Below are 13,195 nucleotides of genomic sequence, written 5' to 3'. Positions count from 1 at the left end.
CAATAACAACATCTGGAAAAACAGTCAGTACACAGGCTTGCAGAGTCGTTAACTGGTGGCTACTTAAAGGGATGAGGAAGCGCTTCCCTCGGGGGTCACAGTCAGTGCAACGTGGTGTGTGAGCCTCCCAGTTTGCAGCAGCAGACAGACATAACAGTTTAGCTTGAAAAAAAGTCTTCTGGAAGTCACCTTTAAGAGTCGGCTATTCCCGGGATCGCAATCGGAGATCAGTGCATGCGAAATTTAGCGCCAACATTTTCATTCGCGTCCCCTCCCCCAGGTCAGGTTTGTAAAGGCTGATTTTGTGCCATCTTCAGCTCTTTGCCCAGTTCCGACAAATTTCTGGGCGGAAGGTGAAAACTTTTTCAAGGTGCTAAAATTACCGCTCCACCTGGGTTAACGCCTCAATTGAGGCGCGACCAAATTTCTCCCCCCAAATATTTTATTGCTGTTAAATAAAAATGCAAAGATGCTGAAATATTCAGCAGGTCAACAGCAGCTATAGAGAAAAATGAGTCAGTTGATGTTTCAAGTATTAAAATGGTTCCTCAGAGTCTTAAGACCAGAAACATCGATTGACTGGCTTCTGTTTTTCCACAAATCTTCTGCGTATTTCCAGCTTTTTCTGTTTTTGTTCTCAGATTCCAGTATCTGCAGTACAGGTGCAGCGTCGACAATTGGAACCCTCGGGACAGAGGCCGTTCCGGATTCTGGGATTGTTCGTCTTTCTGATGGCATGAATCTGGAAACACCCGAGCCCAGGTTCGGGTATTTCCGGATTTCAGAATGTCAGAAAGGGGAGGGGGGGGCGGGGGGGGGGGCCCCGCCGTGGAGGTGGTGCTTGGGCAGGGCCCCGCCGTGGAGGTGGTGCTTGGGCAGGGCCCCGCCGTGGAGGTGGTGCTCGGGCAGGGCCCCGCCGTGGAGGTGGTGCTCGGGCAGGGCCCCGCCGTGGAGGTGGTGCTCGGGCAGGGCCCCGCCGTGGAGGTGGTGCTCGGGCAGGGCCCCGCCGTGGAGGTGGTGCTCGGGCAGGGCCCCGCCGTGGAGGTGGTGCTCGGGCAGGGCCCCGCCGTGGAGGTGGTGCTCGGGCAGGGCCCCGCCGTGGAGGTGGTGCTCGGGCAGGGCCCCGCCGTGGAGGAGGTGCTCCTGCGGGGCCCCATCGATAAGGTCATCGGGCAGGGCCCCGCCGTGGAGGAGGTGCTTGGGCAGGGCCCCGCTGTGGAGGAGGTGCTCGGGCGGGGCCCCGCCGTGGAGGAGGTGCTCCTGCGGGGCCCCATCGATAAGGTCATCGGGCGGGGGCCCCGCTGTGGAGGAGGTGCTCGGGCGGGGCCCCGCCGTGGAGGAGGTGCTCCTGCGGGGCCCCATCGATAAGGTCATCGGGCGGGGGCCCCGCTGTGGAGGAGGTGCTCGGGCGGGGCCCCGCCGTGGAGGAGGTGCTCCTGCGGGGCCCCATCGATAAGGTCATCGGGCGGGGGCCCCGCTGTGGAGGAGGTGCTCAGGCGGGGCCCCATTGATAAAGTCATCAGGTGGGGCCCCGCCGTGGAGGTGGTGCTCGGGCAGGCTGGCGAGGAGGCCCCGAGGGAAGGGCAGCGGCAGCGAGATGAGGTCGGCAGGGTCTGCTGGTCCGGATTCCAGAACATTTCACAGATTCCGGACGACCCTGCCACCGATCAGTCTGGAGTCCGGAAGATTTCGGATCTTCGACGCTGCACCTGTATTATCTATTTGTATTGATACAGGGTCTTTTATGCTGAAAGATCACAATGCTCTTTACACAACAAAACATTTTCATGTGCAGCGAATGTAGCCATCAACAGCATCCCAGACACAGCAGGAGGAGAGTGAGGACTCTGTTTTTGTGTTGTACTGGTTGAGGATTCCCTGCTGCTCTTATATTACTGGATGTTCACCATCCATCTGAACCACTAACAGGCAGGTGGCTCAAGTTACTGTTCCATCCAAAGCCTACTTTGTGGCTCAAAGCTGCAACCCTCTGATAGAGACCAGACTGAATCACAGAAATTTACAGAACGGAAGGAGGCCATTTCAGCCCATCGTGTCCGCGCCGGCCAACAAAGAGCTATCCAGCCTAATCCCACTTTCCAGCTCTTGGTCCGTAGCCCTGTAGGTTACGGCACTTCATGTGCACATCCCAGTACTTTTTAAATGTGGTGAGGGTGTCTGCCTCTACCACCCTTTCAGGCAGTGAGTTCCAGACCCCCACCACCCTCTGAGTGAATAAATTTCCCCTCAAATCCCCTCTAAACCTCCCCCAAATTGCTTTAAATCTATGCCCCCTGGTTGTTGACCCCTCTACTAAGGGAAACAGGTCCTTCCTATCCACTCTATCCAGGCCTCTCAAAATCTTATACACCTCAATAAGGTCTCCCCTCAGCCTCCTCTGTTCCAAAGAAAACAAACCCAGTCGATCCAATCTTTCCTCAGAGCTAAAATTCTCCAGTCCAGACAACATCCTCGTAAATCTCCCCTGTACCCTCTCACATCTTTCCTGTAATGTAGTGACCTGAACTGCTGCAGTACTCTAGCTGTGGCCTAATTAGTGTTTTATACAGTTCAAGCATAACCGTCCTGTTCTTGTATTGTATGCCTCGGCTAATAAAGACAAGTATTCAATATGTCTTCTTATCCACCTGGCCTGTTACCTTCAGGGATCTGTGGACCTGCACTCCAAGGTCCTTTTGTTCCTCTACACTTCTCAGTGTTCTACTATTTAATGTGTATTCCCTTGCCTTGTTAGCCTTCCCCAAATGCATTACCTCACACTTCTCCGGATTGAATTCCATTTGCCACTGTTCTGCCCACCTGACCAGTTGATTGATATTTTCCTGCAAGTCTACAGCTTTTTCTTCATTATCAACCACACAGCCGATTTTAGTATCATCTGCAAACTTCTTAATCATACCCCCTACATTGAAGTTTAAATCATTGATATATATCACAAAAACAAGGGACTTAGTGCTGAGCCCTGCGGAACCCGACTGGAAACATCTTTCCAGTCACCCATCAACCTTTGCTTCCTACCTCTGAGCCAATTTTGGATCCAACTTGTCACTTTACCCTGGATCCCACAAGCTTTTACTTTCATGACCAGTCTGCCATGTGGGACCTTCTCAAAAGCCTTGCTAAAATCCATATACACTACATCTTATGCACTGCCCTCATCGACCCTCCTCAAATAATTCAATTAAGTTAGTCAGACACGACCTTCCCTTAACAAATCCGTTTTTCCAATAATTTTCCCACCACCGAGGTTAGCCTGACTGGCCTGTAATTACTCGGTCTATCCCTTTCTCCCTTTTTAAACAAAGATACATTAGCAGTCCTCCAGCACCACACCTGTAGCCAGAGGGGATTATAAAATGATGGTTAAAGCCTCTATTTCCTCGTTTGCTTCCCTTAACAGCCTGGGCGTGAAAATGTATTCACTTTCAAAGCTGCTAAGCCTCTTAATACGTCCTCTCTCACTATGTTTATTTCATCTAATATTTAACACTCCTCCTCCCTGATTGCAATGTCTGCATCGCCCCTCTCTTTTGTCAAAACAGATGCAAAGTATTCATTCAGAACCATACCCACGTCTTCCGCCTCCACACATAGATTACCTTTATGGTCTCTAATAGCCCTACTCTTTCTTTAGTTATCCTCTTGCTCTTAATGTATTCATAAAACATCTTTGTGTTTTCCTTGATTTTACTTGCCAAAATGTATTCATACCCTCTCTTTGCTTTCCTAATTTCCTTTTTAATTTCACCCCTGCACTTTCTATACTCCTCTAAAGTTTCTGCAGTATTGAGCCCTTGGTATCTGTCATAAGCCTCCCTTTTTTGCTTTATCCTACCCTGTATGTCCTTCGTCATTCAGGGGCCTATAGATTTTTTAGCCCCACCCTTTTTCTTGAAGGGAACATTTTTGCTCTGAACCCTCAGGATCTCCTCCTTGAATGCCTCCCACTGCTCGGACACTGATTTACCTTTAAATAGCCGTTTCCAGTCCACTTTGGGTAAATTTCATGTCAGCTTAGAAAAATTGGCTTTTCCCCAATTGAGAACTTTTATTCCTGGTCTATCTTTGTCCATTTCCATAACTACCCTAAATCTAACTGCATTATGAGTGCTGCTAACTCAGTCAAACGGACACACAATGTGGCTTGTGGCATTCATCGTTTATATTCCGTAAACTACCAATCCCTCATGCACAATCCCTCATGCACATCCGCTACACAATGATTTAGGCATTGCATGTGGCGACAACGTTCCCTGTAAGCTGTGCTTTGTTCTGCGCAGCCTGCTTCTTTAAATGTGCCGCTTCTTTAAAATTTCTGCGCATGCGCGGTGTTTGCAGTGTTAAAGCCGGTGAGTGGCCTAAGTGGGACTTTTCCCATTACTGCGCGGCCTAGAGGAAACATTGGTCGGTGATCAGTACTACACGTCGAAAACTAGAAACAGCCACCAAACTTACGAGTCCCCCAAGAGATACAAGTTACACTGGCTGCGACACAAGTGCTTTATGTTCTGCTAAAGGTTGCACCTTTCTCTTCAAGATTGCTTTCTGTCCTGTTGTGCATTTTCTGTTCTTATACAAGTAAAAAGTGAGAGATTTGCAACCCTAATATAAAGGCAATAATTGCAGTCGTAATGTAGCAGATGCCGCTCATCCACAATTGTTTGAATGACATTCTCCCATTGACTTCATCACAAAAACAGTCTAGAAGTACTATTGAAATTCAGCATCTCAGTGGGTAGCACTCTCGCCTCTGAGTCAGAAGGTTGTGGGTTCAAGTCCCACTCCAGGGGCTTGAGTACAAAAAAATCCAGGTTGTCACTCCAGTGCCGTCTTTCGGATGAGACGTTAAACTGAGGCCCTGTCTGCTCTCTCAGGTGGAGGTAAAAGATCCCATGGCACGATTTCGAAGAACAGCAGGGGAGTTATCCCCAGTGTCCTGGCCAATATTTATCCCTCAATCAACATTTTAAAAAACAGATTATCTGGTCATTATCACATTGCTGTTTGTGGGAGCTTGCTGTGCGCAAATTGGCTGCCACGTTTCCCACATTACAACAGTGACTACACTCCACAAGTACTTCATTGGCTGTAAAGCTCTTTGAGACGTCCAGTGGTCGTGAAAGGCACTATATAAATGTAAGTCTTTATCGTATTTTCTGTACACTGCGCACCTTTTTTGTGGGCTTTGTAACTACACTACCTGGAAAAGCTCATCATCAACACAACTTCCAACATATCACACAATTCGCTTATAATATTCCAATGGTTTTGGTGACGAATTAGATCATTTATTTATCCTAGAACTATTTTTGTTTCTAGTTAGGGAAGTCACAAAGGCTCCCAGCCTCTTGGAGGATTAGTGTACAACACAGTGAGACCCTGAGCAATGCAGACCACGGCCATCTCAGGTTTAACCCCAAGATTTTGCTGCGCTAGCCAATAGTCGGGGCGATGGGAGGGGCACTGGATTGGCCTCAGCAACTCTTGGCTTGGGAGAGGGATAAGACACTCATCATTCATGCTCCTGACTGCTAAAAAAAGAAGTACATGTTTTTATATAGTGCCTTTCACGATCACAGGATGTTCCAAAGTGCTTTCCAACCAATTAAGTCATTTTTTTGAAGTGTAGTTACTGTTGTAAGGTATGAAACGCGGCAGCTAACTTGCAAACAGAGCAAAATAATCTGTTTTTTTAGTGTTTGTTAAGGTATAAATATTGGCCAGGACACCAGAGAGAACTCCCCTGTTCTTCAAAATAGTGCCATGGGATCTTTTACATCCCATTGAGGACATGTAAGAAATCATGGATTGGAAGAAATAATAGTCTGTTACAGGTTCCCTAGCTCAGCAGTTTTCCTAAGTTGAGGACACAGAAGGATTGCAGTCATGTCAGGAAGAGTTCGACAGAGACTGAGTTGCAAGGTCAGAGAGAGAAAAACAGGCCTTCATGGAATAGCTCTGCCGATAAGGGATTTTAGCAAGGAACCTTGAAGATAAACAGGCTGTCTGCAGAAGAACAAGGCATTTAGAACAGAGATAAGGAAAAAGCTGACCTCAGGAGGATGGGAGGGAGCTGTCAGAGGTACTCATCCCGAGTAATTGGACCATGGAATGGGTAAAAATGATTGGCACCAGGTATCCACCAGCCCAGAGAAATAAGGTATAAATACAGGCGACCGAGAGAGAAAAGCAGGCAGTTAGGGGGAACAGCTGCCCCGAGGTGGACATATGCTGGCTACGGCCTAATACCTTGGTCAAGGTTAACCTCCGGGGTGGATCGATGCTAGCTGACAGTATGACAGCTCCAACAGCTCGAGGGACGACCCAACAGAAGCAACTGCTGCCGCAGGCTGCAGGGTTCCAGCCAATCCGAGACCACCATTCTGCCTCACCGTCCGTCCGTCCGTCGCGGGGCCGTAGATCGCTATCATCTGTCACGGGTTGTATGTCTACTATATCTATCTCAATCGCAGGTAGTATCTGATTGTGCTTAAAACTGTCGCTCTTTAATAAAACGCCTTACAACTCCTAAGACCCTTTGGGTAATCTGTGTATGACCTGTGATCCAAATTTTACAGACAAGATGGGGTCTTGGTTTAACATCTCATCTGAAAGATGCCACCTCTGACAGTGCAGCACTCACTCAGCACTGCATTGGAGTGCCAGCCCAGATTTTGTGCTCAAGTCTCTGGAGTGGGGCTTGAACCCACAATCATCTGACTCAGAAGAGATAGGGTCCACCCACTGAGCCACAGCTGACACTTCCAAACAGGGATCACTGACTGCTATGTGGTGATCCCTGTTGGACTGCATGTTTCTATCTGTGGCTGTTGAATGAGATAAAGATCAGATTCAGCTGTGACCGCCTACTACCAGTCACTCAGTTGTTATATCTGTACCCGAATATGGGTCATTAATTTCATGAGGCGGAGAGGAAATAGGGTACAGAGGAGAAGAAATTGATACAGCAAGGAAGATGCAATGGTCAGATTTCAAACTTTCTTTCCAGAAAATATCAGAAATTGTAAGACTAAACAGTTAATGGGGAAGGCAAGTCTGGGGGAGGGGCAAAGAGAATGGGTCATACATTGCGGCCTCTCCGGGTGCGTACAATGTGCGCACACGCCCAAAGAGGCCCTGCAAGTTCTGGGTTTAGGCGCGCAAAGCGCATGTTCCAACGCATCACCGGGCGAAGGGCCTTCGCGGGCGGAGATTTGGGCTACTTACCCAGCAAATGTCCTTAAAATTCTTACACCTGGTAAAAGCAGGCATGAGACCGACTTTTACCATCTTAAGAGTTTTAAAAGATAGAAAAATCAAATTTTATCACTAATTTTTATATTCAAAACACTGTCCATTAAGGTAAGTTTACTTTTAACCCTATTAAAACATTTAAAAAACATTTTTTTTAAAATATTTTTTTCCCTATAACATTTAATTTAATTCAATTTCAATTAATTTTAAATATGCGAGGTGTTTTATTTATTTATTTTGTTGTGTTTGTGTTTTTGGGGATGTTCCCATTGATAGTAATGGGAGCTCCACACAAACAGAACTCACCATTATTATCAGTGAGAATATTACATTGTGATCGGTAGTCCAGGCCCACATGATCCCAAGATGCGCATACGTTCCTGGGATACGCAGGCCTCTGCGCTGGACTGCACATCTAGGCCTCGGACAGGATGTGTTCATTCCTCCGGGACCACCAGGTACTTTCGTTAAAATACTTTTCGGTCGGAGGCAACCGCCCGCGGGAAGCTCCGACCACAATTTTTGGCCAAATATTTTGTTCACGTCATTTCTCATTTTGTTAACCTCAGGAGAATTTTCTTTGGAATAATTTTGAAACAAACAGTTTACTTGCTAGCATGGAATCCCTGGAACACAATGAGCTCCCTGCTAGATTGCGCTGGTGACATGACACTCTGGTGGTGTCCCTGGAGTAGTATAACCCAGGAAACCATGCTACTGGGCAGGGGATCTGCATTCTCAGGCAGTGGCGTGGTTTCGGTGGTCGGACAGCCCTGGAGTCGCCTCAGGCAGGTCTGAAGTTGCGGACACTGCTACTTCCTACTGATGCGCTCCGAGACTCAAGGTGATGCTTCCTGCCTCAGCTCTTTTGCTGCTGAAACCCTCATCCACGCCTTTGTTACCTCAGGACTGGACTACTCCAACACACTCTTGTCTGGCCTCCCAGATTCTACCCTACGTAAACTTGAAGTGATCCAAAACTCGGCAGTCTGTGTCCTAACTTGCACCAAGTCCCGATCACCCATCACCCCTGTGCTCGCTGACCTACATTGGCTCCCGATTAAGCAATGCCTAGATTTCAAAATTTTCATCCGTGTTTACAAATCCTTCCATGGCATCGCCCCTCCCTATCTCTAATCTATTTCAGCCTCACAACCCCACGAGAGGTCTGCACTCCTCAAATTCTGCCCTCTTGAGCATCCCTGATTATAACTGCTCAACCTGTGCCTTCAGCTGCCTGGGCCCTAAGCTCTGGAACTCCCTCCCTAAATCTCTCGACCTCTCTTTCCTCCTTTAAGATGCTCCTTAAAACCTACCTTTTTCACCAAGCTTTTGGTCATTTCTTCTTATGTGGCTCAGTGTCAAATTTATCTGTTTTGTCTGATCATCATCATAGGCAGTCTCTCGGAATCGAGGAAGACTTGCTTCCACTCTTAACGTGAGTTCTTAGGTAGCTGTACAATCCAATACGAGAAACACAGTCTCAGTCACAGGTGGGACAGATAGTCGTTGAGGGAAGGGGTGGGTGGGACTGGTTTGCCGCACGCTCTTTCCACTGCCTGCACTTGCTTTCTGCATGCTCTCGGCGACGAGACTCAAGGAGTTCAGCGTCCTCCCGGATGCACTTCCTCCACTTAGGGCAGTCTTTGGCCAGGGACTCCCAGGTGTCAGTAGGGATGTTGCACTTTATCAGGGAGGCTTTGAGGGTGTCCTTTCATGTTTCCGCTGCCCACCTTTAGCTTGCTTGCTGTGAAGGAGTTCCGAGTAGAGTGCTTGTTTTGGGAGTCTCGTGTCTGGCATGCGAACTATATGGCCTGCCCAGCAGAGCTGATCAAGCGTGGTCAGTGCTTCAATGCTGGGGATGTAGACCTGGTCGAGGACGCTAACTTTGATGCATCTGTCCCCCCCAGGGGTTTTGTAGGACCTTCCGGAGACATCATTGGTGGTATTTCTCCAGTGACTTGAGATGTCTACTATACATGGTACATGTTTCTAAGCCATACAGGAGGGTGGGTATTACTACAGCCCCATGAGCTTGGTGACAGTTTTGAGGGCCTGGTCTTCAAATACTGTTTTCCTCCGGCGGTCGAAGGCTGCACTGGCGCACTGGAGGCGATGTTGGATCCCATTGTCGATGCCTGCTCTTGTTGATAAGAGGCTCCTGAGATAAGGGAAGTGGTCCATGTTGTCCAGGGCCGCGCCGTGGATCTTGATGACTGGGGGACAGTGCTGTGCGGCGAGAACAGGCTGGTGGAGGACCTTTGTCTTACTGATGTTTAGCGTAAGGCCTATGCTTTAGTACGCGTCAGTAAATACGTCGACTATGTCCTGGAGTTCAGCCTGTGTGTGTGCGCAGACGCAGGCATCATCCATGTACTGTAGCTCGACGAGAGAGGTTGGGGTGGTCTTGGATCTGGCCTGGAGACGGCGAAGGTTGAACAGGTTCCCACTGGTTCTGTAGTTTAGTTCCACTCCAGCGGGAGACCTTTATTGCTGTGAAGCGCCTTGGGATGTTTTACTATGTTAAAAGCACGATATAAATAAAAGTTGTTGTTGTCAGTAAGATCCGGCGAATAGGGAGAAACATTTCTACTTTAGGGTCTTCCTGCCAGCAATAAAACTGACCATTATTTTTTTTTTAATTGAAGAAAACTCTCCCGAGGCTAACATTTTCTTTCACTGAAGGAGTACTTTCAGCAAATATACATTCCTTCCCCTCCCCTCATTTTAACTAGGGGCATTATGGTGTTAGATACACTGGACTTTTACCACACCTTGGATCATGTCATAGCCCTCCACTAGGTGAAATTTAAATGTTCACCAGGAGCGATTAACAAGTGGGGCAGAGAGGATGACAAAATAAAGAACAAACTTGGTTTTCTACAGCGCCTTTCATGACCTCAAGACATTCCAAAGCACCTTACAGCCAATGAAGTACTTTTGGAGTGCAGTCACTGTTGTAATGTGGGAAACGTGGCAGCCAATTTCCACGCAGCAAGTTCACACAAACAGCAATGTGATAATGACCAGATAATCTGTATCGGTTATGTTGGTTGAGGGATAAATATTGGCCAGGACACTGGGGATAACTCCCCTGCTCTTCTTCAAAATAGTGCCATGGGATCTTTTACGTCCACCTGAGAGAGCAGACCGGGCCTCGGTTTAATTTCTCATCCAAAAGACAGCACCTCCGACAGTGCAGTGCTCCCTCAGCACTTCACTGGAGTGTCAGTCTACATTTTTGTGCTCAAGTCCCTAGAGTCGGACTTGAACCCACAACCTTCTGACTCAGAGGCAAGAGTGCTACCCACTGAGCCACAGCTGACACTATGCAATCTAGAAAACACCAATTTGCGCCCGGCAAGATCCCACCAACAGCAATCAGATCATTTGTTTCAGTGATGTTGGCTGAAGGATAAATATTGGCCAGGACACCCGGGAGAACTTCCCTGCTCGTCTTCGAAATAGTGCTATGGGATTGTTTACATCCACCTGAGGGGGCAGATTCATCTCGCTCATCACCCATATCAATCTCCCACACAAAATCAAAATCAAAATACTGCGGGTGCTGGAAATCTGAAATAAAAACAGAAAATGTTGGAAATACTCAGCAAGTCAGACAGCATCTGTTCATCGACCTGAAACGTTAACTGTGTTTCTCCCTCCACAGATGCTGCCTGACCTGCTGAGTATTTCCAGCATTTTGTTTTTATTTCAATCTCCCACACCTCCTGGCAACTGTGGAGGACAAGGTGAAAGTCTCAAATGGGGATGCTGCACAGCAGAGAGGGAGAGGATGAAGGTGTGATCAAAGATGTGCAGTAACAGTGGTGTCTGCTCCAGTATGTGTTAATCCTATTTCTACAAATACAAACAGTCTCACAAGGAAAGGTAATCTGTTAATTTTCACTACAGTGGCCAGAGTTTTCCATGTTAGTTACTCTTTGAAGTATATCATGTGTGGAATTAATTCAATCCCAAAAATGCAACACAAGTATGGGAAAGAGAGTCTGTGCATCCACAAATAAAATAAATGCCAGGTTCTGATCGAGGACTGCAATACAAGTAGAACATAATGAATTACTTGCCCACAACTAAAACTGATTTAGACTGAAGGAATAATTAAATCTGAACTCCCGTAATCTTCAAAGTTTTTCAAAGCAACAACTAAAGAATGTTCTGCAGTAAATAAGGCTAGTTTACATTTACAGAAGCTCTAACTGCACAATACAAAAGCTTTCCCACACCAGCACAGACAACCCATTATCGCCTTGACATTGGCACTGGCCCCTTTCAAAGGACTTATGTCTCAACAACCTTTCTAGCTGATCTGTGTTCTTTTACACCAGCCGGGCTATTAAACTAGTTCAGACTTGTGCTGTTCTGAGCCTGTGCCAGGGACCATTCTCATCCTCCCTGACTTATACGGACACCAACTAAAGGAGAAAAAGCAAACAGCAGCTCTCCACGACCACGCTCACAATATGAGGTTCCAGCAATACAAGGTGAAAACAAGTCTACACATTCAAAAAAGATGAAACGCTTAATTATATTTCAAGTACAATGAATTGTTTTGAAGTACATTGGCTGTACACGGAGTAGGCAAATGTGGCAGCAAGATCCCACAAACAGCAGTGGGAAGAACATGTATACCAACTTGGACAAGTGTGGGTTAATTAAGGAAAACCAGCATGGATTTTGGTTAAAGGCAAATCGTGTTCAACTAACTTGATTGAGTTTTTTTGATGAGGGCAATGCGGCTGATGTGGTGTACATGGATTTCCAAAAGGCGTTTGATAAAGTGGCTTGACAGCAAAGTTGAAGCCCTGGAATAAAAGGGACAGTGGCAGCATGGATATGAAATTGGCTCAGTGACAGGAAACAGAGAGTAGTGGTGAACGGTTATTTTTCGGAGCTGGAGGAAGGTATACAGTGGTGTTCTCCAGGGGTCAGTGCTGGGACCACTGCTTTTCTTGATAAATATTAATAACTTGGACTTACAGGGCACAATTTCAAAATTTGCAGATGACACCAAACTTGGAAGTATAGCAAACAGTGAGGTGGATGGTGACAGACTTCAGGAGGACATATTCAGGCTGATGGAATGGGCAGACATGTGGCAGATGAAATTTAACACAGAGAAGTGCGAAGTGATACATTTTGGTCAGAAGAACAAGGAGAAGCAATATAAACTGAAGGGTACAATTCTAAAGCAGGTGCATGAACAGAGAGACCTGGGGGTGTAGGTGCACAAATCGTTGTAGCAGGGCAGGTTGAGAAAGCGGTTTTAAAAAAGCATACAGGATCCTGGGCTTCATAAATCGAGGCACAGAGTACAAAAGCGTGGAAGTTATGATGAAACTTTATAAAACATTGGTTCGGCCCCAACTGGAGTAGTGTGTCCAATTCTGGGCACCGCACGTTAGGAAGGATACAGAAAATATTTTGAAGAATGGTTCCAGGGATGAGGGACTTCAGTTATGTGGATAGTCTCAAGAAGTTAACATAAGAACATACGAAATAGGAACAGGAGTAGACCATACGGCCTCTCGAGCCTGCTCTGCCATTCAAAAGGGAGTGCAGCGAAGGTTCACCAGACTGATTCCCGGGATGGCAGGACTGACATACGAGGAGAGACTGGATCGACTGGGCCTGTATTTACTGGCGTTTAAAAAGATGAGAGGGGATCTCATAGAAACATATAAAATTCTGACGGGACTAGACAGGTTAGATGCAGGAAGAATGTTCCCAATGTTGGGGAAGTCCAGAACCAAGGGACATAATCTAAGGATAAGGGGTAAGCCATTTAGGACTGAGATGAGGAGAAACTTCATTCAGAGAGTTGTTAACCTGTGGAATTCCCGACCGCAGAGAGTTGTTGATGCCAGTTCATTGGATATATTCAAGAGGGAGTTAGATA

The 13,195-nt window shown here is 47.1% G+C and overlaps 1 protein-coding gene across 1 annotated transcript in view; it reads right to left on the bottom strand.

The window, feature by feature from the left end:
• The window catches only part of LOC139262703 (uncharacterized), a 54,340-nt gene extending 52,978 nt beyond the window's left edge, over positions 1-1,362 (bottom strand). The window contains exon 1 of the mRNA XM_070877855.1: positions 1,068-1,362. Within this exon, the coding sequence (XP_070733956.1) occupies positions 1,068-1,362 (295 nt within the window). The remainder of the gene's footprint in view (positions 1-1,067) is intronic.
• Positions 1,363-13,195: the final 11,833 nt, after the last annotated feature.

This window comes from Pristiophorus japonicus, chromosome 4 (assembly GCF_044704955.1).
Source record: "Pristiophorus japonicus isolate sPriJap1 chromosome 4, sPriJap1.hap1, whole genome shotgun sequence".
NCBI lineage: Eukaryota > Metazoa > Chordata > Chondrichthyes > Pristiophoridae > Pristiophorus > Pristiophorus japonicus.
This window is presented reverse-complemented; position numbering and strand designations above follow the sequence as displayed.